Consider the following 27,845-nt stretch of genomic DNA (forward strand, 5'->3'; position numbering starts at 1 on the left):
GCAAACACATTTCACAAGAGCAGGCTGGTGCAGGGACAAGTGAGTCTATGCTTCTCTTTCCCACATTCGTCAGGCTGGCAGGGGCGGATCGTGCACATCTGTCTACGTTTCCAAACTGTCACAGTTCTCTTGATGAGCCTGCTATGCTATCCCTTTCATTGGCATATACTAGATGGAATTATTTACTATCAACACAAAAGCTTAGCTGTGATTTGACAATTTGGATACATGCAGGAGCAGTGGTTTTCAGAGTACACCATCTCTGCAGGAATTGTTTTGATTTTGCAGGAAATAACCTACAGTGTGTTTCTGTGGGTTGTTCTGCACTCCCTAGTCCTCCTCTAGATTTAAAGTTTCCCTCCTCTCTGGCATAGCTTGCTGCATCGAGGTCAGGAAGCTGACATTGTCTGAAATCAACCTGCAAATAACAGAACTACTGTAAAAGACTGAGCTCAGTATTAATGTATTTTTTAACCCTGCTCAGTCAAGTACATTGTCAGCTATAAATGGGTATCTGGGAGAGGCTGTGATGGAAAAATGAAACAAACTGCAACGTATTAGTGAAGATAGGCACTTTGAAAATGCTGTGCCAAGTAAAATCTCACTTTCTGGACAGGTTTGCAGCCATTTTAGTGAAATTGTGCTGAAGCAATTTTCGCAAAATTATCTTGTAGCAGTTCCACCTCCAACCCTATGGGGAATATAAGGCACATCATGGAGTACCTGGGTTTTCTATGAATGCCCTTTTTCCTTCCAGAAACCATGGATTTTTAGCAAATTTGTTTAAAGATTGAACAGTAAAATGCATTATGTAGTCCCAATTTTTCAAAACGTTTTGTGGGAGACCACCACTGGTGGACCTGCAGACAATCGGTAAGACCGACCTCATTGCTGTCTATCGCTCTCTGCCTTATTGCTGTGTTTACCTTTTATTCTCCCTGTCCCTCCCTCCCTTGTTCCTCATTTTACCTCTGCTGCCTGTGTTCAGTGGCAGCAGGTGGGTCAAGCCACTTATTGCGGCTTACTTTTAATTGTTTTTAAACCTTTTAGTCTCCCTTTCTGTCCCTCCCTCATTCCTCATTTGACCCCTGCTGCCCATGTTCAGTGGCAGCAGGTGGTGATAGCCGCGGCTTACTTTGAATTGTTTTTAAGACTGGAAGGGCGTCATTTTTCCTCTAGGCTTCTGTGCCTCAAGGAGATGCCATTTTGGTTGCTGGTCTACCTGCACTGTCTGGCACCTCTCTGACCCCTTTATAAGGGTCATGAAACAGCGGACATGCAGTGGATGAGTGCAGTGGGTGCCCCACTGGTGCGCCAAAGGCAAGCCCGTCCACGACCAGCTGGGACCAGGGGCCAGGATGCTGCTCCCTATGGCCTAGATCTATTAACATTTTCAGCTAGTCAACTCCTTGCCCTCAGAATGCCAGTTTTGAACTGCTGCCATCACTCTTCTGTCCCTGGTCTCCCACACTGCGTCTGCAACAATTGCTTATGGACTCCTCAGAGTGTAGTTGTGCAGCCCCGAAGGAAGTACGATGGGTCAGTCGGCAAGTTCCTTTCAGTCAATTGCCGGTCCCTACCGACCCACAAAATTGATATCCATTTACTGTAGAATGACTATGCCCCAAAAGTTTTATTTCTGACAGAAAGTTGGCTCCGGGAGGAGTCCTCTCCGGATGCCACCTTGACCCTGCCTTATGGGTACTCAATAAACCAATTAGATAGGGCACATACAAGGGGTGGGAGGAATCGCCATTATCTTTAAGGACTATTAAATGTCTCTCTCAACCTCTGATAATTATGGACTGTGAAAGCATGTCCTTCTCCCTAGCAGTGCACCCTACATTCACATTCTCCGGGGCTCTTATTTACCAACATCCTGACCTTCAAGATATGCTTATTCAGCTCTTCCTGAACAAGTTGCTGATCTAGTTGGAAGTAACTCTAACTTTACTATTCTCGGCGATTTTAATATTCACATGGACGAACCAAGTAATGCAGTGGCTAAAACCCTACTTACAGACCCTGAGGCGCTAGGTCTCACATAGATGATTAATGGCCCTACACATACCAAAGGACATATTATCGACCTTGTGTTCAGCAACATCTCAGAACTTTGAGCTCAGACACCCCTTCCTCTGTTATGGTCTGACCACTTTTTGATTAGACTCATGTTACCCAATACCGCCGCTGACACAGGTCAGCTAGCAAACAAGTTATTTGGTCGGCACTGGTCTAAGCTAAATTGCAAGGAATGGACACCTCCGCCATTGAGAACACTAGAGCCATTCTCCTTAATTCCACCCTAAGTTCAGCGGACACATTCAATGAGTGAATCTCCACATCCTTAGACTCTGTACTACCAATAAAAACTATCACCCTAGGTGCAGTCCATAAAAAAAATCACCATGGCTCACTCCTCAGCTATTGCAGCTAAAAAAAGAGTGTAAACGCTTTGAAAGAAAGTGGAGAAAAACGTACGATTTGTCTGCAAAAAATGAATATAGGAAAGAAATTAGACACTTCCATACAGAAATTAAAGCCACACAGTCATCATATTATGCATCTAAAATATATGAGTCCACCAACTCTCCCAAAGAAATCTTCTCAATATTTAATTAAATCATTCAAGTGCCCACACGCCAATCCCACTGAAGCCTTCAAGGAGCAAAGCAATAATTTGGCCTGTTTCTTTCCAAAGAAAATTCTAGACAACTATTTAGCTTTTCCAGATAGGACCACCCAGAATGACGACCTTGCAGGCCAGGCTCAGATTCTAAACTCCAGAGATCCTTTGTTAGAATTTCCACCCCTTACGGAAGAATCGGTAACAGACTTGTTACACATTATAAAATCAGGATCTCCACTGCACCCTGCCCCTCCTCCGTATTTTGGCATTAGGTTCAGACTTGATTGCCCCTGCTCTGACTATTAACCTTAACGAGTCGTTAATAACAGGCCTTATCCCATCACACTGGAAACATGCCATAATTAAACCTTAAACTTTAAAAGCCTCATCTAGATACAGCCCTTTTGAGTAACTACAGATCAATTTCTCTCTTGCTTATAGCAGCTAAACTGATTGAGAAACATGTGAATAGACATCTGTCAGATTCTCTAGACGAACACAAGGTATTTCACCATACAAAAATGGGCTTCAGACCCCAACATAGTACAGAGACTTCCCTTCTGGCAGTAGTCGAAGGTGTTCAATGACAACTGGATTTAGGAGGCGCGGCCGCCATCATTTTATTGGACCTAAGTGCTGCCTTTGACACCATAGATAATAACATTCTGCTTCATAGAATTTTCCATGCAGGCATCAAGGGGTGCACTTTGAAATGGGTCTCCTCCTTTTTGAGGGATAGAACCTTTCAAGTTCTTTATCACTCCTTCCCCCACCCCCCCCCCCAACAGCCTTCCTCTCAGCTGTGGCGTGCCCAAGGGATCCACTCTCAGCCCTACGTTGTTTAATAACTATTTGTTCCCTCTGGCTGAGATTGTGGAACCTTATTGTTTGTCAATGGTTTCCTCTGTTGACGATACACAGCTGGTCTTCTCATTCTCAACCATCTCTAAGACAGGTCAGCCCAACCTGACACCCTGTCTTCAAGTAGTAGATAGATGGATGGCCAGCTACAAAACTTAAGCTGTACGAGGAAAAAACAGAAGTCACCAAGAGAAGTTCACCAAGAGACAACATAAAACCCTTGGGTTTTTGGCTGGACTCCCACCGGACTATGAACTATCAATCTAAAATGCTGGCAGCCACCTGTTTTAGTCTATTAAGACTTCTTAGAAAAGTCTTTAAGATACTTCATTTCAAGCAAAAAGACTGATCACTCCGGCTCTCATAATTTCACGCCTGTACTATGGAAATATCCTCTATCTGAGTTCACCTCCATATGTACTAAAAAGTCTTCAGGTGGTGCAGAACGCCGCAGCATGTCTACTTATGAAGATTCCCAGACACCTGTCCGCAAAACCTGCTTTAGCTTCCCTTCACTGGCTGCCTGTGGAATAATGGATCAACTTCAAGGCCCTCTGCATAGAGCTCTTCATAATAAGGGTCTGGCCTTCCTTAAACAGATTACAACGCCCTACATCCCTCAAAGGGCTCTTGGATCTAATTAACGTTGCACAGATTAAGAAAGCAAGATGAGGAGGTCGATCTTCAACATTTAGAGCCTCAAATCTCTGGAATTCCTTCCCTTGGAGCTCTGCCAGGATAGTCAAGAAATTTCCTTTTATAAGAATTTGAAGACCCTTGTGTTCCCAACATAAGTAGCCTCCCTGTCGTTCTGCTTCCGCTCCAGTGCTGGGAGGCCTTTGGGTCGCCATGCACCTAAACTAAACCACAAAATCCCCCTGGTCTAAGTCAAGCTTGCTCACTGATATCTGGGTCATTTACATTTCTCAGCCTTTAAATATCACCATTTGCCTCTGCAAAAACGGCCACATACTTAAGGTGGGATGGTTCAGTCCAGTTCAAAATTCTGACATGTTTTACACCTTTGCAGTTTATAGATTGGCTGTGGAAATGTATTACCAGAGTAAGTTTAACCCCATTTGATTGGCCACCTAAGTGATTCGTATAGCACTCGGGCCAATAGCAAGTCTTGTTAATTTTCAAGATGATGCAACACTAAGATGCACAATATTGCTCAGTGTATTGAAAGGAAAATATCTAATAGTCTTTCAGGAGAACATCAAATGAATTGCATACACTCACAATGACCAAACATTTGCTTTACAAACACTAAGACTGTTAATAGCAAGCAATATTACCATGACTAACTTGTGTTTTCAGATAGCTAAATCAAGTCTCAGGAAGGAGAACTGAATTGGTTTGTTAAACTTACTTTACAATACTGCTCCATTTTGTTTTGTGATCGCCTGATAGGCTGCCTATACACTCCCCCTGCCCACTTGTTTAATGCATCATGATGGACCTATTTGCTCGTATGTAGATGCATTTTGATAGTCGAGGGAGGCAATTCACTGTCTGGCAGTTGTGTCAGCATTAGTGGTTGTGTGTTTTTTCTCACTGGCACACCATGGAGACTAAAATGGCATTTGAAGCTCTCCTGAATACCGCCTTCACAAGCCATCACAGAGGATGGACCCTTCAAGTTGGTGTGCCATCACACACCCAACTGACATTTTGTCAGCATTCAATCTTTGCTGAGATGTGGTCTGTAAATACTTTGGCTCCTTATTTCACCATGTTTTTCAGTCCTCTTGCCTATCACTTTGCACTGCACTTTTGTTCCTGTGAATGAATCCAAATGCTGCTTCAGAATCCCTAATTCCCATTTCAAGTTAGTCTTTTAGGCACTCAGATTTCTTCGGTCTGGTGATTTTTGTAATTAATTTGCCACTTCCATTTGTGCTCCCTTCAGTCTCAATCTCAGTAGGCGTCGCATTTTAAATCTCTATGCCCTCCATATTTGAGACTTCTCCCTGGGGACACCCATCCGTCCATGTTTGTTATTTGCTTATTAGATCATGGCTTAGAAAAGGGCTCACCCATATTACATGTCTCCCAAAAGAGACTAAAGAGTGTTATTTTTTCATTCAGTGTTTGATATCCATGTGCAAATGCTGGAAGTTTAAATAGACGGTCTACCTAAACCAACCTGAATTAATCTAGCAATTTAGTGACATAATGCACAGCTACTTGTACTTAGAAAAACAAATCTTGCCGCCCTCCCCCCCTTATATACCAGAAGGTTGGCAAGGAAAACCAGTTGCATGTGGATTTAATCACTCTAAAATGCATCCTAAGCTGATATCTCACATTAAGTGGGAATTTGAAGGATGAGCTATGTGTTCCATAACAGGCAATGCAGGCTAGAACAATGTAATTGATAACATACGTGAACATTATAGGATATTAAAAGATACTAATGGATGAAGAAAGCATTTAAGTGTAAACAGTCAACGTACCCAGAATAAAGTTAGAGGTTCTTTCATTTTACAGAACATATTTCATCTTTAGACATTGCAGATGACACTTAAATAGAAAGATACAAAGCGAGGACATACATGTCACAGCACAAGGACAAAACAACAAAGGAAAACAAAGCACATACTCGCTAGCAGTGTCAGAGTTATTGTCACGATTTAAAAGCGTTATCCATTAACTCAAGTTCCAAGCTCATTAACTGAATGCGACTAACAAGACTTTGGATAAGTGTTTGTTTTACGTAATCCCACAGATTTTGTTCATTTTTATGGGTTGAGATGTCTGGCACTTTAGACTTTTGGGCAACTGAAGACTGCCAAACACCTCTCACTACATATGCTTGGCCACTAAAACAGTGCAACTCTTTGGGCACTTATCAAATGGAATATTTGGCTTTGATTAAGTTGCATGCGTGTCATAAAAGGCATATGACTCATGTAGAATGCAGTGTGACCTTCTAGATAAAGGTGTATCAACATAAGAACGCTAAGGCTGCCCTGGGACACTGTAGACAAGGCTACAGTGTTACCATGTTAGACTAGCCTGTGCTGACATTTAATGTCAACTCTACGCCTAAACAAGTCAAATATAAAATGTGCTTTGAAGTAAAAAATGTTCAATTGCCTAATGGTTAGAAGTGAAATATGGAAGTTAAACAAAACTAAGTGTTTCAATATAACAAAGGCATTACAGTGTTATTACATGGACAATGGCAGTTTTTTACTGAAAACCCTTGCCAGAGTTAAAAAAAAAAAAGTATAGGTTTTTATCTTGGTATAAGAAACTGATACAAATGTTGATCTTGTGACTTTTTTTAATCTGTGAAACTCTAGTTCAGTGGTAAGCTTTGATTTTTAGGACAAATGACAAAAATGATTTCTAGAACTGCTGGTAAATTCTGTCTTTCCGTGGCAACAGCTGTAACCAGTTTCACCAGTTTGTGAAGCCAACAACCTCTCTCAGTGACTTGTAAATCAATTTCTTCTGGACCACAGCGCTTGCAAAAACTGGTGTACATTATGGGCTTTGTGTGCTCAAAAATGTCTTATGTGGAACACCACTGGCAATACATTGAAGTTTAATTAGGTGGAAGTCGAAGTAAGATAGGGACGGTTGACAGTAGGACCACAGAAATGTAGACTTGACTTTCTATTATGTTACCCACCAGAGAAAGGAAAGACACAGAAGGGAGGTATGTAGGGTCCTATGTATTAAATGCTGCTTGAGGCATGAGCTTGTTGAACTTTGGCATTGTCACACAAAGGTTCCACATAGAACAGTCTTAGGAACAGGCAGTTGGAGGTCAATGGTTCTGCCTGGCAGCCTGCTGTGTTTGAGCGTGAATAAATTACATTTGAAGACTCGCATCTGGTGTCCGAAGTCCTTGAATCACAACACCTCTTTTGGCGACGAGCAAGTGGCGAGCTGCTGACACGGACCCACGTCTCTTGGTGAACTAATGCTCCGGAACAGAGGGGCTCTTCACAAGGCAGTGTTCCGTTGAAGGATGAAGATAATAAAGCTGTAGTTGTGGCATGATGGATACAGTGGATATTTGGAAACGGTGGTGGCATTTTTGTTGAGTTCAAATATGAGCAGGAATGAAAGGTGAGGGTTAGGTGAGTTGTTAGAGGCTGTGAAATGCATACGTCTGCATTGGAACGCAGCATATCAACCAGTTCTGATCCAGGGGCAGCAGTGAAAACTAATGTGATTAAATCGCCCAAGGTTCTCAAGCAGGGGGACAAATCCAAGTCATTTTAACACATCAAAATATAGGTTCCTGCTGTGGGAATCGCATGCATACAAAAGGTAGAAGACAACGTCCTGAGAAAAATGTGGTTTGTAGACAATGTAACAAACATGGGCACTTCCCGTAAGTTTGCCAGGTCAGAGATCAAAGATGGCTTCCTCAGTTAAATTTGTTACTGGTGAAAGTGTACTACATGAAGAAGAAGGTATTGAGAGAGATCTGAGGGACATGTTAAAAGTGATGATATAAAAATAGGTGACCCAAGTTCATGTATTGACCCTTATGATGAAATGACGATGGGTAGAAAAGTTTACAAATTCCTGGTGGTAAACTGCCACATGTATATCCATGATTGCACAAGAGTTAAGAGTTATAGGTCTGGCCAAATAGACCATTATTGCCTCCTGAACGAAAGGCTATATCACATGAGGGATGCAGTATTGCCTTGGACGGGTGCATTGTTGATATTTTGGTGTTCAAAGGTTACTGAATAGCAGGGAAGATTTATGTAGCCCATAAAGGCCTCAACATTCTAGGTTGGTTTCACCAGCAACTTGTTGGCATGATTCTCAAACCAGGTACTGAAGAACACGTATTAGTCATAGGGGATGATGAAGACTTAGGAAAAAACATGAATAAATATCCACATTTATTCTCTGGTGAATTGGGCAAAGTTAAAAGTTTCAAACACAAACTCATTGTAAAAGAGGGAGCAAAACTGGTTAAACAAACTCAGGAATATCCCCTTTATCATTCATAAAGGTCTGGAAAAAGAGTTGGATATAGCGTGTGAAAAGGGCATAATGGAACAAGTTGATTCCTCGCTGTGTTCTTACCTTTGGTAGTGACCCGTAAACAGAGTGGGGAATTGACAGTATGTGTTGACCTTCGTTGTCTCGACAAAGATTTGGGTTGACTCACATCCATTACCTAACATTTTTGACCTTTCGACAGGATTGAAGGAAGCAATATTTTTCTTGAAGTTAGATTTAACTTCAGCCAACCATCAGACTGAACTGGAGGAAGTGCGATGCATCTGGCAGCATTTGCTTCCCCTTTTGAGACATACCAATACTGCTGTATGCCTTTTAGACTTCCTTCAGCAGCTTCTGTTTTTCAGAGAGTTATGGTCAACATGCTCAAAGGGATATAAGGAATCTCCGTCTTTCAGGACGATGTCTCAATTTTTGCTTCAGATAGACAATTTAACGATAAAATTCTGGATGAAGTGTTAAATAAATTTCATGAAGCAGGACTACTCAGGGACACCTTTGCATCTCACAACTGGGGGGGGGACAATGGTTAGAAAACCAGTTTGACCTGGTGTAGGAGGCTGGCCTGGCTTATAGTGGGTACCTTGTGGTACTTACACCTTGTGCCAGGTCCAGTTATCCCTTATTAGTAGAATAGAGGTGTTTCTAGCAGCTTAGGCTGTTAGAGGTAGCTGTGGCAAATCAGCTTAGGCTGAACTAGGAGACATGCAAAGCTCCTACTATACCACTTATATCATATAGCACTATATCATAAGAAACAGAATACTCAGAGTTACTAAAAAATAAAGGCACTTTATTTTAGTGACAATATGCCAAAAGTATCTCAGAGGATACACTCCCTTAGGAGGTAAGTAATATACACAAATTATATGTACACAAACTAAAATCAGGTAAGTGACAGTAAGAAAAGTATTGCAAACAATGTAGAATCACAATAGGATGCAATAGGTAGAAATAGGCCTAGGGGCAACACAAACCATATACTCAAAGTGGAATGCAAATCACGAATGGACCCCAGGCCTATGGTAGGTTGCAGAGGGTCGCTGGGACTGTGAGAAAACAGTAAGGGTGTCCAAAATACCCCACCCCAAGACCCTGAAAAGTAGGAGTAAAGTTACCCTACTACCCCAGAAAGACAGTATAGTCGAGATAGGGGATTCTGCAAGAACAACAACTGCTACCAAAGCACTAAAGACGGATTCCTGGACCTGAGGACCTGTAAAGGAAGGGGACCAAGTCCAAGAGTCACGCAAGTGTCCTGGGGGGGGGGGGGGGGGCCAGGAGCCCACTAAACACCGGATGAAGGTGCAAAAGGGCTGCCTCAGGGTGGAAGAAGCTGAAGATTCTGCAACAACGGATGGTGCCAACAACTTCTACTTTGGTCAGAAGATGTCTCATGGTGTGCTGGAGGATGCAGGAGTGTTTCCACGCAGAAATACTGCAAACAAGCCTTGCTAGCTGCAAGAGTCGCGGTTGAGGATTTTGGGTGCTGCTGGGGCCCAGGAAGGACCAGGATGTCGCCCCTTAGAAGAGGAGACAGAGGGGGCGTGCAGCAACTCAGAGAGCCCCCACAGAAGCAGGCAGCACCCGTAGAAGTACCGGAACAGGCACTTAGAAGACCTGAGGACAGCGGTCGGCTCAGAGTCACAAAGGAGGGCCTCACGACGTCGGAGTCCAACTCAGCGAGTTGGGCAATGCAGGACGGAGTGCTGGGGACCCAGGCTAGGCTGTGCACAAAGGAAGTCTCGGAAAAGTGCACAGAAGCCCGAGCAGCTGCAGATCACGCAGTACACAGGATTACTGTCTGGCGTGGGGAGGCAAGGACTTACCTCCACCAAATTTGGACAGAAGGGCCACTGGACTGTGGAGAAACTTGGACCCAACTCCTGTGTTCCAGGGACCACGCTTGTCAGGATGAGAGGGGACCCAGAGGACCGGTGATGCAGAGGTTTGGTGCCTGTGTTAGCAGGGGGAAGATTCCGTCGACCCACTGGAGATTTCTTCTTGGCTTCCAGTGCAGGGTGAAGGCAGACAGCCCCCAGAGCATGCACCACCAGGAAACAGTCGAGAAAGCCGGCAAGATGAGGCGCTACAATGTTGCTAGTAGTCGCTTGCTACTTTGTTGTGGTTTTGCAGGTGTCCTGGAGCAGTCAGCAGTCGATCCTTGGCAGAAGTCGAAGACGGAAGTGCAGAGGAACTCTGGTGAGCGCTTGCATTCATTATCTGGGGAATAGCCCAGAGGAGAGACCCTAAATAGCACAAAAAGGAGGATTGGCTACTGAGAAAGTAAGCACCTATCAGGAGGGGTCTCTGATGTCACCTGCTGGCACTGGCCACTCAGAGCTGTCCATTGTGCCACAACACCTCTGATTCCAAGATGGCAGAGGTCTGGGACACACTGGAGGAGCTCTGGGCACCTCCCCTCGGAGGTGCTGGTCAGGGGAGTGGTCACTCCCCTTTCCTTTGTCCAGTTTTGCACCAGAGCAGGGCTGGGGGATCCCTGAACCGGTGTAGACTGGCTTATGCAGAGATGGGCACCATCTGTGCCCATCAAAGCATTTCCAGAGGCTGGGGGAGGCTACTCCTCCCCAGCCCTTCACAACTATTTCCAAAGGGAGAGGGTGTAACACCCTCTCTCAGAGGAAATTCTTTGTTCTGCCTTCCTGGGACCAGGCTGCCCAGGCCCCGGGGGCAGAAACTTGCCTGAGGAGTTCGCAGCAGCAGCTGCAGTGGAGACCCCGGAAAGCAAGTTTGTCAGTACCCGGGTTCTGTGCGAGAGACCCGGGGATGCATGGAATTGTCACCCCAATACCAGAATGGTATTGGGGTGACAATTCCTTGATCCTAGACATGTTACATGGCCATGTTCGGCGTTACCATGGTTAACCTACATATAGGTATTGACCTATATGTAGTGCACACGTGTAATGGTGTCCCCGCACTCACACAATCCGGGGAATTTGCCCTGAACAATGTGGGAGCACCTTGGCTAGTGCCAGGGTGCCCACACACTAAGTAACTTGGCACCCAACCTTCACCAAGTGAGGGTTAGACATATAGGTGACTTATAAGTTACTTATGTGCAGTGAAAAAGGCTGTGAAATAACGTGGACGTTATTTCACTCAGGCTGCAATGGCAGTCCTGTGTAAGACACGTCTGAGCTCCCTATGGGTGGCAAAAGAAACGCTGCAGCCCATAGGGATCTCCTGGAACCCCAATACCCTGGGTACCTAGGTACCATATACAAGGGAATTATAAGGGTGTTCCAGTGTGCCAATGAGAATTGGTAAAATTAGTCACTAGCCTGCAGTGACCATTTTAAAAGCAGAGAGAGCATAAACACTGAGGCTCTGGTTAGCAGAGCCTGGGTGATACAGTTAGGCACCACACAGGGAACACATATAGGCCACAAACTTATGAGCACTTGGGTCCTGAGTAGCAGGATCCCAGTGACACATATCAAACACACTGACAACATAGGGTTTTCACTATGAGCACTGGGCCCTGGCTAGCAGGATCCCAGTGAGACAGTAAAAACACCCAGACATATACTCACAAACAGGCCATAAGTGGGGGTAACAAGGCTAGAAAGAGGCTACCTTCCTACACCTGGTTTTCTTTTAAAGGTGAGAAAATTGGCAAAAGTATATGTCAAATTCAATCCTCTGAAGATACATGTTCTTTACCATTGGAAACAAGCGGGAACAATTGTATAATAGGTTCAGACCAGTGAATCTAAAAGGCATCTTGCTGCAACTCAAGAGCACCAAATCTGTTGGACATCATCATAGACACCAATCTCAGTGTAACAGCTAATATAACAAGTATGCCAGAGTGAAGAACTTTGAATAAGACTTCAGGACCACTGCTCAGGTAGTAGTCCTATCTCACCATCTCAGCTGTGCCACACAGCATCCACAACAATATTGTTGACAGTCTTGTGACCAGAATATCCAGGTAGGAGAACACAAGATGGCAGGTCCTATAAGTACCAATCACTGGGAAAATCATCACAATCCACTTCTCAAATCAGAAGATAGATTCAAACACCTCATCAAGGTATGACCTACCAGGTACTACACAGTAATAAATTAAAATCCCTTCCCAGCTCCTCCTCCTCTATCTTAGCCAGTAACCAATCTGATAGCACCCCCAACCTTCATTCTCCTCTTTGTCTGACTGTCTTCCTTACTGTGTCACAAATATATTGTCCTGGTGTCGACACATCTGCAATTTCACGATTGATATTGCTGGATTTGTTACTGTAACCACAAGAACTGAAGAAAAAGCCTGACAGAGTAACTTATTCTGAAAGAACAGCTAAACTCTGGGCTTGTACTCAAACATCACAAAAGAACACCCAAGAGTATTCCACAAAGCTGCTATTAATGCTGCTTTACGGGAGGGCTCCTTAAAAATATTTCTGAACTACCATCTTCATACACAAAGTCATTTCTGCATGTTTAGTGGATCAGTGCACATGAAAACTTAGCTTTGCATTAGTGCAATTGCACTTTGTGTCTCCCAAAAAATTTAACACCCAGTGTGAACTTTCAAACTCTGCAATTCTACAAATTGTGTGGGTGTTTCCTGCCTGTTCACTAGTACAAGGCAGACTTTTTTTTAAAGCAAATAGTCCCTTTCAGATAGATTTCTCTACCACCTGACTTAGAAGTGTAGAATTAAGCGTTCTAATCACATGTGACCGACAGTCGCAAGCTGTACACTTGGGTCATGAAAATGAAACTCTCAAGTAATTAAACTTAACAACATACAACATGGCGGGTTGAGCACATACATTCGAGAAGTGTGTAAAAAAGAAGTTTCAGAATTTTTAAAATGCAGGAATTGGCTGGTGAAAATTTACAAGCAACATTTTGTTCATAAATAAGAGGCGTTTAGCAGCTTTTAAAAATATAGACTGACTGGTAAGGAGTTCTACCATTTGTCTAAAGCCCCTGCTGTTATGTGGGTGGAAACAGAAGGTCAAAGGTAAGAGAATATTGAACCATCTATTCATCTTCATGAACAGGTGAAATTGAGTACCTATGAGACGTTTTAGAACACCTCAAATTAATTAACAGGTCACAGTTTGTAGCTAGGTTCGGAAGACTCATCCCTTTACTCAAAAGAAGTGGATTGGAGTACCATTAAATAGGTAACAAAGGTGCTTACTTTCAAAATAAAAAAATAAACAAGTAGATTGTCCCACCAGGTTTCAATCCTGAGACCTGCAGGTGGCACAGAGGTCTCTGTGGTAGCTTCAAACGGACTGAAATGTGCATCTCAGAAAACTTCTACTAAACGTGATGCAATGAAACTTTTTCTCACAACCTTGCAACATTGAGCGTTTGGCCCGTTTCCATTTCCCATGAAAATAACCGCAGGTTTTGCACATGGTTGGCTAACTGCCTCAGAAATTTGAGGAAAAATTGAATATTTTGTCACTTGAGAGCATTTCTCTTCCCTTTCCTCAAATGCTAGAGAGTGCAAACGAAGCAGGACTTCCTTTCCCTGTGAAGTCTCGCTTTGTTGAATTATTCTTTCTCGTGCACCCCTTGTTGGCAGAACGCTCAGGCAAAAAGTAAGGTTTAAACGTACGCCAATCATGGAACCTTACATTCACATAAACCTCCATATATGTAAACAAGAGTCCTGCTTGGCATTGCCTCCTATGTTATAAGAGATCAAAACATGTTTTACACATTTTAACACCAAAGGAGGAAACTGTTCACCTTCTAAATGAAAAAGAAACTCAGGAAAAAATCCTGCAAACTTAAACTAAACTTCACTGTTTTACCACTATGGAGTGCAAAAAAATGTAGGCCCTCTACATAAAGAAAAGAATAAATGGTCTTTCGACTTCCTTTTCTTTGAAGGGGTTTCCAAAACAGAACTGATCGGTTTACAAAACAGAACTGAGGCTCTTGAAGTGATTTATTTTTTGCCCAGAAATTTTGAAAACTACTTTGACGGTAAGGCACTACATCATTTTACTGCCAATCTCTCAAAGTATATGGAGTGATATGACAATGCCGCTGCAATGAAATAAATGGAAGCAATAAAACAATGCATGGGTTTATTTTTTCAGAACAAGAACAGCTGAAGCCAAGCTTTCAATAGCACAAAAGGAGCTGCTGTACAAAAGGCCCTGTTCGTCAAACACAATAAATGAAATTTAATGACCTATTTCATTGGCACATTATGTACAATATACTACACTTCCAGACAGATTCATTACCTCCTAGATTTTATAGCAAGCCAGATACTATTACTGTTGACAGTCTCATTTCCAATATGTCCACAACATTATGTTTGATAAGCAGCAGTACAGCGCTTTCAAGTCATTCTGAGGAATTATTCGTCAAAGCTTTCTTTGTTCCTGACAAGTGTTTCTGGGTAATCTCAAAATACTTTTCAACAGAGTTAATATTCCAGTGGCTGCAGCTTCTTAGGTTTTACTGCAATGCTGCTACATTTTCCCTAGCTTCTTCCAGATCTGGACTGTCAAATAGGAAAAAAACACACCCGCCACAAAATTGGAGGGGCTGCAAAAGCACTAAAAAAAAATCAAATGAAATGAACTTTTATACACCATAGGGGGATAAAAGGTTATCGAAAACAAATAAGATAATACATTTAACTGCAAAATATAAAATAATTACAGCTGCTTGTTTTTTTAAAGCAATGCACAAATGGTGGCTAAATGCCTAACTTACCTGGAATCGGTATAATGGGAATACTTTCATTTGGAACCACGCGAGGGGAACTGCTGTCATCCACATAGAAGTGAGCGGTCTGAAAACACTTTCTGCAGGACAATAGCCAAAACATGCATTTAGGATTCATTGGGGATGACACCACTTCAAAAGTACAATTCAGAAATACGCCTGCTCACTTGCCATCAGTTTACTATTTCACTTTCTTGGCTTTTGTATACAGGAACATGCATACTGTGTGACCATGTGCAGTACTTCCTATGACTCAATAGCCTACATAGTAATGCCTTTGTCATGTAAATATGTGAAAAAAACGTGCAAGCTCAACAATTATCCACGCCATACAGAAACACACAGGCAGCAATATTCTACGCCGGCTTTTATATTAATGCAGGTTTTTACACTTAGCATAACAGTTTGCAGCAGCTCGGAATGCACAATTGAACAGGGATATAAACAAATACAAAAAAATTAACAAACAAGGCACGTAGAACAGAGCTTTATGGTCTTCAAAACGCATTTCTAATCAGCTCAAACACAGGACTGCATAAGCATGTAAATGACCCGCTCCATCGGATGCAGGGATGTTTGTAAAAGTACAGAGGGCGCGGTACAATAAACTATTACTATAGCTGGGGCTCGGGGGTAGGCTGCGCCAAGGGGAACGCAGAACGAGCCGCTCACAACGAACGGGAGAGTAAATATTCAAGAAGTCGGCAGTAGTTTACCTGTACTTTAAGCAAAGAAGGGAGCACAGGCTGGTCATCATAGAGAGGGCACTAAGCCGGAGCACATTGAGTGCTCCCAGCAGCGCGTGCATGGTGATGTGGAGTGAAGGCAGGGCTCGCCGCTCCAGCGTCACTGCTCATAACAGAGCTAATGAGCAGCTCGAGGCTGGGCCTGGAATTGAATATTTAATGAGTCCAGCTAGGCGCGAGCGGCTCCTGTGACAGGAGACGGGGCACCCTGTGTGTCTAGTAGTAGCTGCCAACAAAAGCCACGGCAGGGAGGCCCACCTCCTTTCATAAGTCATCTACAAGACGCCGGTCTACAGCGCTAAACAGTCAGTGAGTGCCTCTTTGGAGGTGGCTGCTTTCACCAGAGCCCCCGTACCATATATACACGCAAACTCTCCACGACAGTAGCCGCTCACTGGAATATCCACTGCCAGAGTCAATTCTGCTCTTGTGAAGAGGGGGTACAAGGCTCATATACAATTACAGATGTTTTATAGCTACAATTGACTATAAAACATATTTGATTATTTACAAATGGGTCAGCTGTTTCCGTTAACCAGCGGGCGAAAAGTCTGTCTTACTGGAATTTTAAGACTATCAAAAAGGCTATATTCTCAAACAAAATGTACGGCACCTTTATGAATATAGCTGAGACAGATTGATAGTTTATAGCCTATATGTATAATTCACGCTTTCAGAATTCCAGTAAACTCCTCTTGTAAAGTTGAAATGTGCAGTTTATAGGGCTTTGAATGCAACTGGGTGGTATAACTTTATGCGTAACTTCACTCCAGTTTCACACAAACCCACAAGGTTTATAGCAAAGTAATAAAAAAAACTAGTAAAAAAGGAAATAACACAGACACAGGCCCCCACAAGCGACTTTACTGACTTGCTATCTGCATAATAAGTATTTTAAAATGATGTGTCTCGTCTACGTGAATATTAACAGCACATCTTTGGAATGAACGAGCGCTGCAGGCACCTGGCAGGCCCATCTGTCCTCTGCCGAAAAAGAGGCCTGCCATTTTCAAAGACCACGTGTCCCTGGGCATTGTATTGCCAGTGAACACTCCAGGTATTGGTTGTACTTTTGATTTGAGTGCGTGTATGTTTTCTTTGACGTAAAAGGTAAAGGCCTTCTTCCGGGTTCTGACCCCACCCTTCTTAAACAATGCCCACCCAGGGGGAAGAAAGGGGAAAAAGGTCAGGATACACAGAAGGGGCAGAAGCTATGAATATGGAGCAGCCATATTTGCCGGGAGTTAGTGTGATAGAAATCCCACACCATATTAACAACAGCTGCTCACAATTTAAACTCGTAATAAGAAGGTGAACATTTGCCAATTTAACACAATTTACTAGTAAATATCCCTTACAAATCTCAATATCATTTTCCTAGTATGTACTAACTATTAGTCTTAAATGCACAAAAACTACAACTTTATGTAAATACTTCTAAACATTTTCAATAAATTAGTAAATGGATGCCACATAATCATTACTCCTGTGTGCACTATTAACCCCTTTGCTGTCAGGCCTTTTCCCCCTCAGGTGCCTGGCCTTTTTGTTGTTATTTGAGGCAGTTCGCTCTTAGGCCCTCATAAATGTTTGTCCACATAAGCTACCCACGCCAAATTTGTGTCCCTTTCTTCCAACATCCTCGAGATTCTAGAGGTACCCAGTTTGTGGGTTCCCCTGGAGGAGACTAAGAAATAAGCCAAAATATAGCAAACATTTCTTTTTTTTTTTTTTTTTTTTTATGGGAAAAAGGGCTGCAGAAGAAGGCTTGTGTTTTTTCCCCCTGAAAATGGCATCAACAAAGGGTTTGTGGAGCTAAAGTCACCACCATCCCAGCTTTTAGGAACAGGCAGACCTTGAGTCAGAAAACCACCTTTTTTCAACTGAATTTTGGCATTTTACTGGGACGTACCCCATTTTTACTATATTTTGTGGTTTTAGTCTCCTTCCACTTAGTGACAGAAATGGGTCTGAAACCAATGCTGGATCCAAGAAAGGTAACATTTCATAAAAGTAGCGAAAATTCTCAATTCAGCAAGGGATAATTTGTGTACATCCTACAAGGTTTTTCTACAGAGAATAACAGCTTAAATAAAAAAATATTGAAATTGAGGTTAAAAAAAAACAGCCATTTTCTCCACCTTTTACTCAAACTTTTTCCTGCGGTGCGATGTGCTGTTAATATTCACGTAGACGAGACACATCATTTTAAAATACTTATTATGCAGATAGAAGGAAACCTTTGTATTTCTGAAATAGTCACAAGATAAGGTGTTGAGAAGTAGTGGTTATTCCCTGTGAGGTGCCCAATCCTGGGCAACCCCCAAGGTGAAGCCAGGCATCCCAGTGCTGTTGGGGCCATTGTGGAGATTAATCAAGCTATTGCCCAGAGTTGCAGAGTGAAACCCATGAATTAGATTAGGCAGCAGGCGAGAAATATCCTGTCCAGGGAAATTGAGCCCAAGAACTGCAGAGGTGGGAATTGAACCCTGGTCCCAGGCTAGATCCCTGCATCAGGGTCTGCCTCTCTAACCACTGTGCCACACTTCTCCATCTCTTAGATATAAGGCTAATAGAACATTACACTCACTGAGGGTAGAATGATCTGAGTTAAAAAGGGAGAACATTAAGACGAACATTGGAATACTGGAGCTCTGGCTTATACCAGCCATTATAAGCCCGGAGCTACTCCACGGTCTTCAACTGAGCTCTCATCATTCCCATCTTCTAATATATAATGAAATTCATCAAAACTTTCTGACGTCACACAGACCGATGCACCATGCTCAGGTTTCCATGAAGATTCCTCAACAGGTTTTGACTTTCCAATAGTATCCCATTCCCCCTGTGCAGAGTTCTCCACAGCAAAAACCACAACAAACGTGCATTTGCAAAGTGGAGGCTATTTCCGCCTGTTTGTACATTTTTAGTTTTTACAGTTTTTTCGCTACAGGGAAAATGATTATCCGAAGAAAGATCTCTTCCTCTACAGCCCCTCCAAATCTGGGGTTGTTTCACACTGTCTTCCTCCCATGTAAACGTTTTTATAACAGCACTATGGTGGGGTAAAAAGCCAACCCCTTTAGAAAGAGGAATGTAAGGAGTCTTCGGCTGCCTACAAAAGAGGTTGTTGGACGGCACTCTGTTAAACACAGCTACACAGCTCGAAAAGCATAGGAAGGGCCATTTTCTCATCTTTTGAGTATGGTTTACGGGTGTACGGAACTCTGTATTCGTGCACAGATCTCCGCACCCATAAATTGGCTTACGCCCGACAGGCACCCCTTTGTGAAATCCTGGAAAGCAGAAGTGTAGTAAATTTAGACATCAACCTGCGTCGACGACTGAATTTACCTTTGAGAATCCGAACAACTGTAATTAAAGCTTTTTAATGATTGTGTTAGCTCACAAAATATTAATTATCAGTGTAAAAGACAACAACAAAAACATGCTCTCCATCCAAAAACAGATTTAATGTAAGTTGGTGTCAGTGGAGAAAAGTGCACTAAAATATAAAACAAATTCCGCCTCTTGATTGCGAGTCGGGAGCAAAAGAACAGTTTGGTAAATGAAATCTGAGCTCAGGAATTAAATGGTTTTTGCACCTGGTTCCGACTTTTGTGCCGTGGAAAGGAGAATAACGTGAGAATATTTTTGTTCGCAATTTTTTTTTCCTCCGTAACGTAATTATGAAACTATGAGCTGTTTGCACAAGATTACAAAGCACTCGAAATGAGGACATTTGCATCACAGAACGAAAAACTAGAAATTCGATAGTAAGAGACGCAAACGATTTAGGTCAATATCGACCTCAATATAAATACAGCAGCAAATGTACTTGCATTTCGCATGCACCATTTTAGATTGTCCTCTTGGAGATTCTCCGCAGTAGCATTGATTGGTCAAAGTTACGTACACAAAACGCAGCTGACGGCCTTTCCTAGGAGGCCGAAGAGCTAATCCACAACGCCTCTCAGTTTGATGTTGACTGCTGTTCCCTGGGGCAAAATTACAAATACGATCCCATTACAGACGAGACAGGGACAGTGTCACATCTGGGGCCCCGGTAGAATATAATTACATGTGTAAATATAAATGGGAGGAAAGTCAGCCCGGAGTGGTTATGGAAAAAGATCGGGGTTTACGGGACTGGGACACCAGGATGAACGTGGCCCACAGAAATCAAATCAGACAGCTGAAAAGTGACCCACTTTTGCTAATCCGCGGCATCTTTGAGCTTGTACAGACTAACAGTGCAGGTTTCTTAAAGGTAAGGAACCCTGCCACCATCAGTGCTTTCTGCAGGAAATGTTTTTGGTAATGTCAGGGAACTCAATAGTAAAAACAAGCCCACTGGACTATAACAGAGACCAACAAACAGCCATAAAATCGCCCGCCACACTAACATATCAGAAAAGCCCTCTGTCACCGCCAGATTGCCCTATACAGGCCAGCCTACCCCTGATTTATGTTACCTTCCACAACCCTGCGGTTCCAGTTTGATGCTTGTTTCTTCAGCTTTACAAAACCATGCATGGCAGGTGCACGCAGGGCGAGATAAGCAGTCACGCAAGCTCTGGTCAGACAAGGGCTACAGTACCACACTATTGACAGAAACAGATAAAAACTATCAGTGAGATAATCTGAAAGATCACTTTGCATTAGCCAGTTATGCTGCTGTTTCTATTGCAGAATATACAAATATATATTCTCTGATTAATTAAAACAGTTAGTATATGGGAAATCTATAAGCTAATACCTAGGAGGTGTTTGTGTGTATTTGAGGGCATGGGAGGTGAAAGCATGTTGTCAAAGCAAAGCAGAGAAGTAATGTTGGGGGCAATTTGGTAGACAACCCTAGATTAGTGAAAGAACAGAATAAGGACAAGAAGAGTAGACATTGGGAGGTGGACTAAAGCCAACATAAAAAACATCAAGGGAAAAAAGGGTGAACATAATCTTGGTGCAGCCAAAGAACAGTGTCAAGGGAAAGGCAAATTAAAACGGAGACAACAGGTTTCTCTGATATTCTTCACTTCAGGTGAACCCTTTTATAAAGGTATCAGTCAAGGTTTAATATTGGTGTGGCCGGTACAAATAACCAGTTCTGCTTGATGGGAGCATACTTTTCTTATTTTTAAGAAATCTTTGGAATTTGGAGCTCCTACTTCAATTATTCTGAAATCTAGGATTATCGTCCATGAGTAAAGACTTTTGGACCAAGGTTTTTCTATTTACTGCGTCTTAGAGTAAATTGATGAAATTCTTGATTCAACCTTACTTTAGACATTCTCCAAAACACATGTATGTCAATTTTGACTTCTTGGAGCCAAAATGAGATCTGACTAATCCACACAGAATAAATTTGAACCACTTGCGCCAGAATATAGAACATTAATATTCTTCTAAGTGTGACATATTCTTCCACAGAAAAGAAGTTTAGTAAATGCCTCTGCTAGCTCTTCGGTGAGGCTTTCGCCTGTGCTTCCCTTTGTAGAATTACAGGGAAACCCTATCTTTGCACATAGCTTAGCAAATATCTATGAAATAACCTTATTATCTGGAAACAGTCATTTAAAGAGACTGAAACCTCATTCCAGGTTGCTGCAACAAGAATAATTTGTGACCTTAGTTCACTGTAACTTAATACTCTTTTCCCTCGTTTCCTCCACCCCACTGATTCATTCTCTAACTTCTGGAAATCCTTTACTTTATACAAGCATAGTCTTACCAGGAGAACCAATTATTGTCCCTCACTTTCATGCAATAATAATCAAACCTGCTCACATGCAGGTGTAAGTTAGCCATTTAGCCTTCTTTCCTTTGTTGCTGAAAACACTGCCTGGACTCAGCTGGGACCCAATCTTTGTTTAGAAGATCAGTGGTGTGGTGTATTATTTTGTACTATGTGAGGTCTCCAATCCCACATTTGTCTGGATGTCTATGTTTGCCACAGCTTAAAATTCAGACATGTCACATCTAAACATGCAAGAACATTATTTTCTGGCTTTCTTTTACTTAAATCTCAAAATTTAGAGCTAATCTCGCAATGCCCCTTTTAATTACAAAGTGATGGGCCAGGCAGTATGAATACTACATATCCAATACCATTCTGTGCTTCTATTCGGGATCTTTCTAGTTAAAAAAAACCCCAGGTCTTTAGTACTTTCGTGAAAGTGCTTGCCATGCGGATGACGTCTGGACTAATAAGAGGGTTGCCTAAATGAATGGCTGCTAGAATAACGACACCTTTAAAATGTTTAATGCACATAGAGATATAAGATTGTGATGCAGTACTAGGAAGAACAATGAAAGGACAGCAGAAACCGTAAATCAATATGTGATTTGTGATGTGGGGGTGAGAGGTCCAGGATGTTTTGAAGATGAAGGTAATGAAAGTAAATTAGGACAGTAACTCAACTGTAACAAAAATAATAATAGTCATGCTTGCTCAAAACCAAAGTCTTTATTAGTGTTTTAAGTGAGTGAAATGGAAGATGCAGCTCCTCCTTGCTTACAAGGTTTTGTAAGAAAATCACTGCCGCAGGTGATGGTTTTACAAGTAACAGTCCCAAGTGGCTATCAAGTTGGGCACTTCAGGTCCTAGCAGAGTCAGATGTCAAGTATGTTACAGACTATCACTTGAACAGTAGATGGGCATCCAACCAAGATACAATGTGTGTAATTGCTCTGAATGTTTAGCCTTCTTTTGTGCATGGAACAGCAGGATTTTCTGAATTCTTAGAGTTCTTCACTGGTACCTAGATTCTTGCTCAGAAATGAGCCTCACGTATGTATTTCTGATTTTTTAATAGAGTGAGTTAAGTTGACCTATTGAGAAGAACTAACCAAAACCAGAAAAACTAATGACATTAAAGTAGGGCATTTTACAAAGTACCTGCTAAATAGCCTTCTGTCCATATCTACATAGTTGGCAAGCGCCGTGCACAAAGATCTTGCATGTAGAAATTCTACGCCAGGTAATACTATAATCCGATTCAGTAATTAGGGCCACTTGCTCTAAAACCAAGAAAGCTGCAAATGGATAGCTGAACTATAACCAAGAACTGAGAAGGGCAGAAGAAATTAGAGGGACGCAAGACTGGAGGGCCACTTGATTGTAAATATGACAACTTAGCAAATAGTAGCTCCCACAACTGCAAAAACACCACTAAACCAGGAAAAAGATAAGATGCAAATCCTAAGAAAACAGAAAAAGTGGCCAGTAAGAGTGTACAAAAGGGGAATAGAAGTACATACTACTATAAACAAGCATTGGCATAGCCAATAGATCTCATTTATATATGATCTATTGGCCTTGAGAATGCTTTTTTTTAAACCCATGTTGTAGAGCAGCGCGACCACTGTGCAACATGACAAAGTAAAGGGAAAAAAAAAATGCTACAGTGGACCAGTATTGACTGTGTCATAGCACTTTTATTTTCTTTAAACCATGTAAATTAAAAGAAATGATATGACACATCTAGCATTGATTGTGTCATAGCAATGTTGAAAGTGAAGAAAATAAAAGCGCTCCAATGCAGCCATACTGCTTCCTTTGTGGTACAGGGGTGGGAAAGGGGGAAGCAATAACAGATCGAGGGGGAAAAACAGATGCGCAAGGACATGGAAGGGAGTGATCTACACTTAAAGCTACGACGGGAGGTGGGGGGGGACAAGCAGCAACATGGGTTGAGGGGGCTGATGGCCAGGCAGGCTACTGGTGTGGGGGGGGGGGGGCGGGGGGAGGAAGGGTTGTGTGTGAGCAAGCAGTAATGGGACGGAGGTAGTGTAATGGACAGGGCAAGCAACCACATAATATGGGTGGGGTATGAGCTGCAGGCAGAGATGGCCAGCAAAACAATACACTCTTGTGGAGTGCATCACTCAAAAACAAACAAAATGTACTCTCCAAGCACACAGCCTGTGGATGGACAATGGCCACAAACAGGAAAATGTACTTGATCCATGCTCCTTGGAATCCAACATACACAGGGAAAAATGCGAATGCTGAAGGGATTGACCAATGAGAAGCAAGGAAATGAGAGTGAGGCTGAAGCCAACCAATGGTAAGTAAAGTTAAGCAATGTGCAGGCTCCAAGTCCTTTTTTTAAAATTATTATTATTTTTTTTTACAAGAGGCTTTTAAGCAACAGCATATGCGCCATTTCTGGCGAGACATAAAGAGAATTTCTCAGCAATTGCTACGTGTATTGAACCACCTGTGGGAGAGGCCCATGACTTTTCTATGACTAGAAGTAAACTAACCAATAAAGACATAGACAGTAAGGATGAAGTTGGCAAATGGATGGATAGACTTGGTGGTGCTAGTGATCCCAGCAGAAAACATGGAAATTATGCAAAAGCACTGCACTAACTTACAAAGACCCAACCAATGCCCTTGTCACACTTATAGCTTCGGTCACTCCCCGTCCCCCAAACCATACAAACAAAGAAGAACTAGTGAGCCTAAAGGCATCAAGAAGCTGTGGATACAAGAGTGCTAATAAAACTTGGGCCTCACAGCGATAGTCGTACCAGTGACAGGACATCCTTAAATGATAAACAACTTGTCTTTTAAGAATCTTGCCTCTCACCTGCAAGACCAAATGTATATCTGGCCAGTGCAAAGAGGAAGGGGAAGGGGAAGTTGGCACAGAAATTCGAGACAAAGGAATATTCACCAGAAACCAATGCTAAGTATGCCACCAGCACAACCAACTGTGTCATTAATGAAACAGATGTGAGGGACACTGAATGTAAAAGCAGGTGCTCTGAGTTACCAAATAACTATTCTACAGAAAATGGCATTACATATGGCACCTATAGAAGGGACTACGAGGGAAATGGAAGAGGTAGTTGCAGAAATTTTAATTAAGGAACCAGCTAAAATACAACTGCTACTCATAGGCACTGCACACAGGGGTGAGGAGGGTGCTGCAGCACCCCCAAAATAACCATGCTGGAATTCAGAAGGATGCAGAATAAAGAGACCTTTAGATTTAGTTTTTATCTTGTCACATTAGTTGCGCATTCAAACAAAAATCTGGAATCTCATTTTAAGAGCCACGTCTTGGGGGTGTGGCCAAGATGGCGGCCGAGACGGACGCTTGAAAGCGAGCTCCGCTTCGGGCCCCAAAAACTATCCTGATATAACTTGCTGCAGCACCAGCCACGCAGCGCAGAGTGTGTCGGGGCTATGTGGAGGTGTTTGGCCCCGGTTCCAGCGTTGTAGCCGCGACCGGAGCAGTGTGTGTGACCGGTGTGCAAAATGCTGGTGAAGGCGACGGAGGCCTTCCCTGACAGCGAGTGGCTGGGGACGCGGCACAACATGGTACCGCGCCGCCAAGTGTGCAATTAGACAGCAGTGCATCTGTGGAGGCGAACAGGGCTTCCCCTCATGCGGGAACCAGGTGGCGAACGGCCGAGGGTGCAGCCTACTGGGGTGCAGTACCGCGCTTGGTGCAGAGGCTGCGCGATGCGCATATCACAGGCCCGAGTCAGGGCATTACCTTCTCCCTTTGTCTCTAACATCGGAGCAGACGCCTGAATACGCCTCTACCCACAGGTACCACCCACATGGATAATAACCAGAAAGCAGCACTGCAGAGAACGGTGAGTGCAGCGCACATGCCCCAGGCCCTTTCCGGCATGACACTAGCATTCACGGTGAATGGATGGCACTGGAGCCACCCCTTCCACCGATATTGTTGTAATATTGAGAGGTGACGGCGCAAAGTGGAGATAATTTAACTTGTCAACACAATGCTCTGAAAGATCAGAATGATGGGGAAAACTAAGGCTGTCAAGTCCCAAGAGCACTCTGGGCATGGGGACCTTCCGGCTGCAATGTCAGGCACGCCGAGTTTACGCTCCCTGGAAAGCACCCTGCATACACACTCGGGGCAATTTGAAAAAATATCAAAGGCCATCATGGACACCAAGTTCTCCCTTGAAAATAGGATAGATGCTGTCTCTCAGGACTTCAACCTCCTTAGGGTTGAACACCACAAACTGGTGGAGAGGGTGAAGGTGTCAGAAGTTACCCTGGACATTCTGAAACCTACTGTGTCGGAGACCCAAAAAAATGTTGAGAGGTTAGATTTGGAAGTGAAAGCTTTCTGGGGTTCCCTGAGAGAGTGGAAGGGCCCAGTGTGGAACGGTTTCTAGAGCAGTGGCTTTTTGGTGAGGTGTTGAAGGGGGCAACATCGAAATTCTTTTCTGTGGAACGGGCACACAGAATACAAGGCAGACAGCCGCACCGAGGATGCCTCCTCGCCAGATTATAGCACGCTTTCTCAATTATAGGGACTGCGACATGATACTGCAGAACTTCCGGAACAGCGTCCTGGTGAGGCATGCGGGGGCTTCCATTACAGCCTACCCAGACTTCACTGCAGAAGTGCAACGCCAACGCTATTCTTATCTAAAAGTCAAGCAAAGACTGCATGAGCACAACTTCAAATATGCCTTGATGTTCCCTGCCAAGCTCCGGGTGATCACGGAGGATCGCACACACATCTTTGCCACCCGGGCCGATGCCTGGACATGGATGCACGCTAAGGGAATTGCTCAACCCTTGGAGGAAGAAAAGGATGATGGAGAGTGGCTGACTTCACCTGCTCGTAGGAGGTCTAAAAGGAGGTCGAGAGCTCAACCCACCAAGACACAGGCAGCCGTGGAAAGAGCTAGGGCAATCGGAGATGTAACGATACACACTCAAAACTCGTTTGCGCCGATCCGGGGTGTTTCACAGGCGCATTCGGATTCAGACTCAGGAGGCTCTGACTCAACTATAGTGGGAGTAATGAAAGGACCAGTGGTCACACCGAGTACCGCAGATGAGCTGTGCTAACTGAATGCACATTTATGGATCAGGTGATAAATCTGTACGGAACTTGGGCTGTCCCTGCTACAGTACATCGCACATCCCTAACTGAGGGACAGTGAAAAGCATATGTGGCAGACAGGAGCTTCGGGGCCTGAAATGTTTCTTAAAATCTATGTATGTATACACTCTAGCACCATACACTGAAGGAATCAGGCGATATTGCGACCATGGCTGGTGTAGGCAATGTTTAATTAACCTGCTATCCGACAGTATGGGTCCTGGGCGAGCCCCACATAATCACCACCATGTCCCCACAGATGGTATCCACAAGGAAAAAGATTTTTTGCAATCATTATATGTTGTTTTCTTTTTTGTTACTGTTAATGGTAATCACAGGCGTGCCTGAACACCCTCATATTTTGGGATTGAGATTATTGTTGGGGGTTCTATTTACTATGTTTAGTAGGGTTGCGATACATCTTAGTAAATTTGTCAAGTGAATATATTTTCCAGGGCAGCGGAGGGGCATTTTTCCTTAGGAGCTGAGCATATACCATGATGAATATGACTGCACTGTTTATAACACTATGGAAACACACAGACCACATATGATGCAGGAATATATTATTATAACATGGAATGTACACGAAATGGCTATGCCGGGAAGGTGGCACCGTATATATGCTTGTCTCAAACATTGGGGGGTGCATTTTGCCATACTACAGGAAACACATTTGCTGAGTGGTGATTTACAGGCCCTGAAGAAGCGCTGGCGTGGTCAGGTGTATGGTACGTCCTCTTCGGCTTATGCAAGGCGAGTGTTGGTGTGGATAGTGCCGGGGGTCCCTTATGTGCAGCATAAAGAAAGGGTGGATACAGGTGGCAGATACATAGTACTGGAGGGGCTATTGGTCGGCAAGCCGCTGACCGTAGTTGGGATTTATGCTCCTAATAGTGCATTGGGTGAATTCTTCCAGGCGCTGACTCCTGCTTTGTTGACCGACCTGGCTGTGTCTGTTGTCTGGGGTGGGGACTTTAATTG

General features: G+C 43.3%; 1 protein-coding gene across 4 annotated transcripts in view; it reads right to left on the bottom strand.

The window, feature by feature from the left end:
• PTPRG (protein tyrosine phosphatase receptor type G) overlaps window positions 1-27,845 on the bottom strand; it is a 1,030,330-nt gene that overhangs the window by 140,641 nt on the left and 861,844 nt on the right. For all 4 annotated transcript variants that reach the window (XM_069206538.1, XM_069206537.1, XM_069206540.1 and 1 more), the window contains one exon: window positions 15,215-15,306. In XM_069206538.1, the coding sequence (XP_069062639.1) occupies window positions 15,215-15,306 (92 nt within the window). The remainder of the gene's footprint in view (window positions 1-15,214; window positions 15,307-27,845) is intronic.

The sequence above is a fragment of the Pleurodeles waltl genome, chromosome 9 (genome assembly GCF_031143425.1).
Source record: "Pleurodeles waltl isolate 20211129_DDA chromosome 9, aPleWal1.hap1.20221129, whole genome shotgun sequence".
NCBI classification, from domain to species: domain Eukaryota; kingdom Metazoa; phylum Chordata; class Amphibia; order Caudata; family Salamandridae; genus Pleurodeles; species Pleurodeles waltl.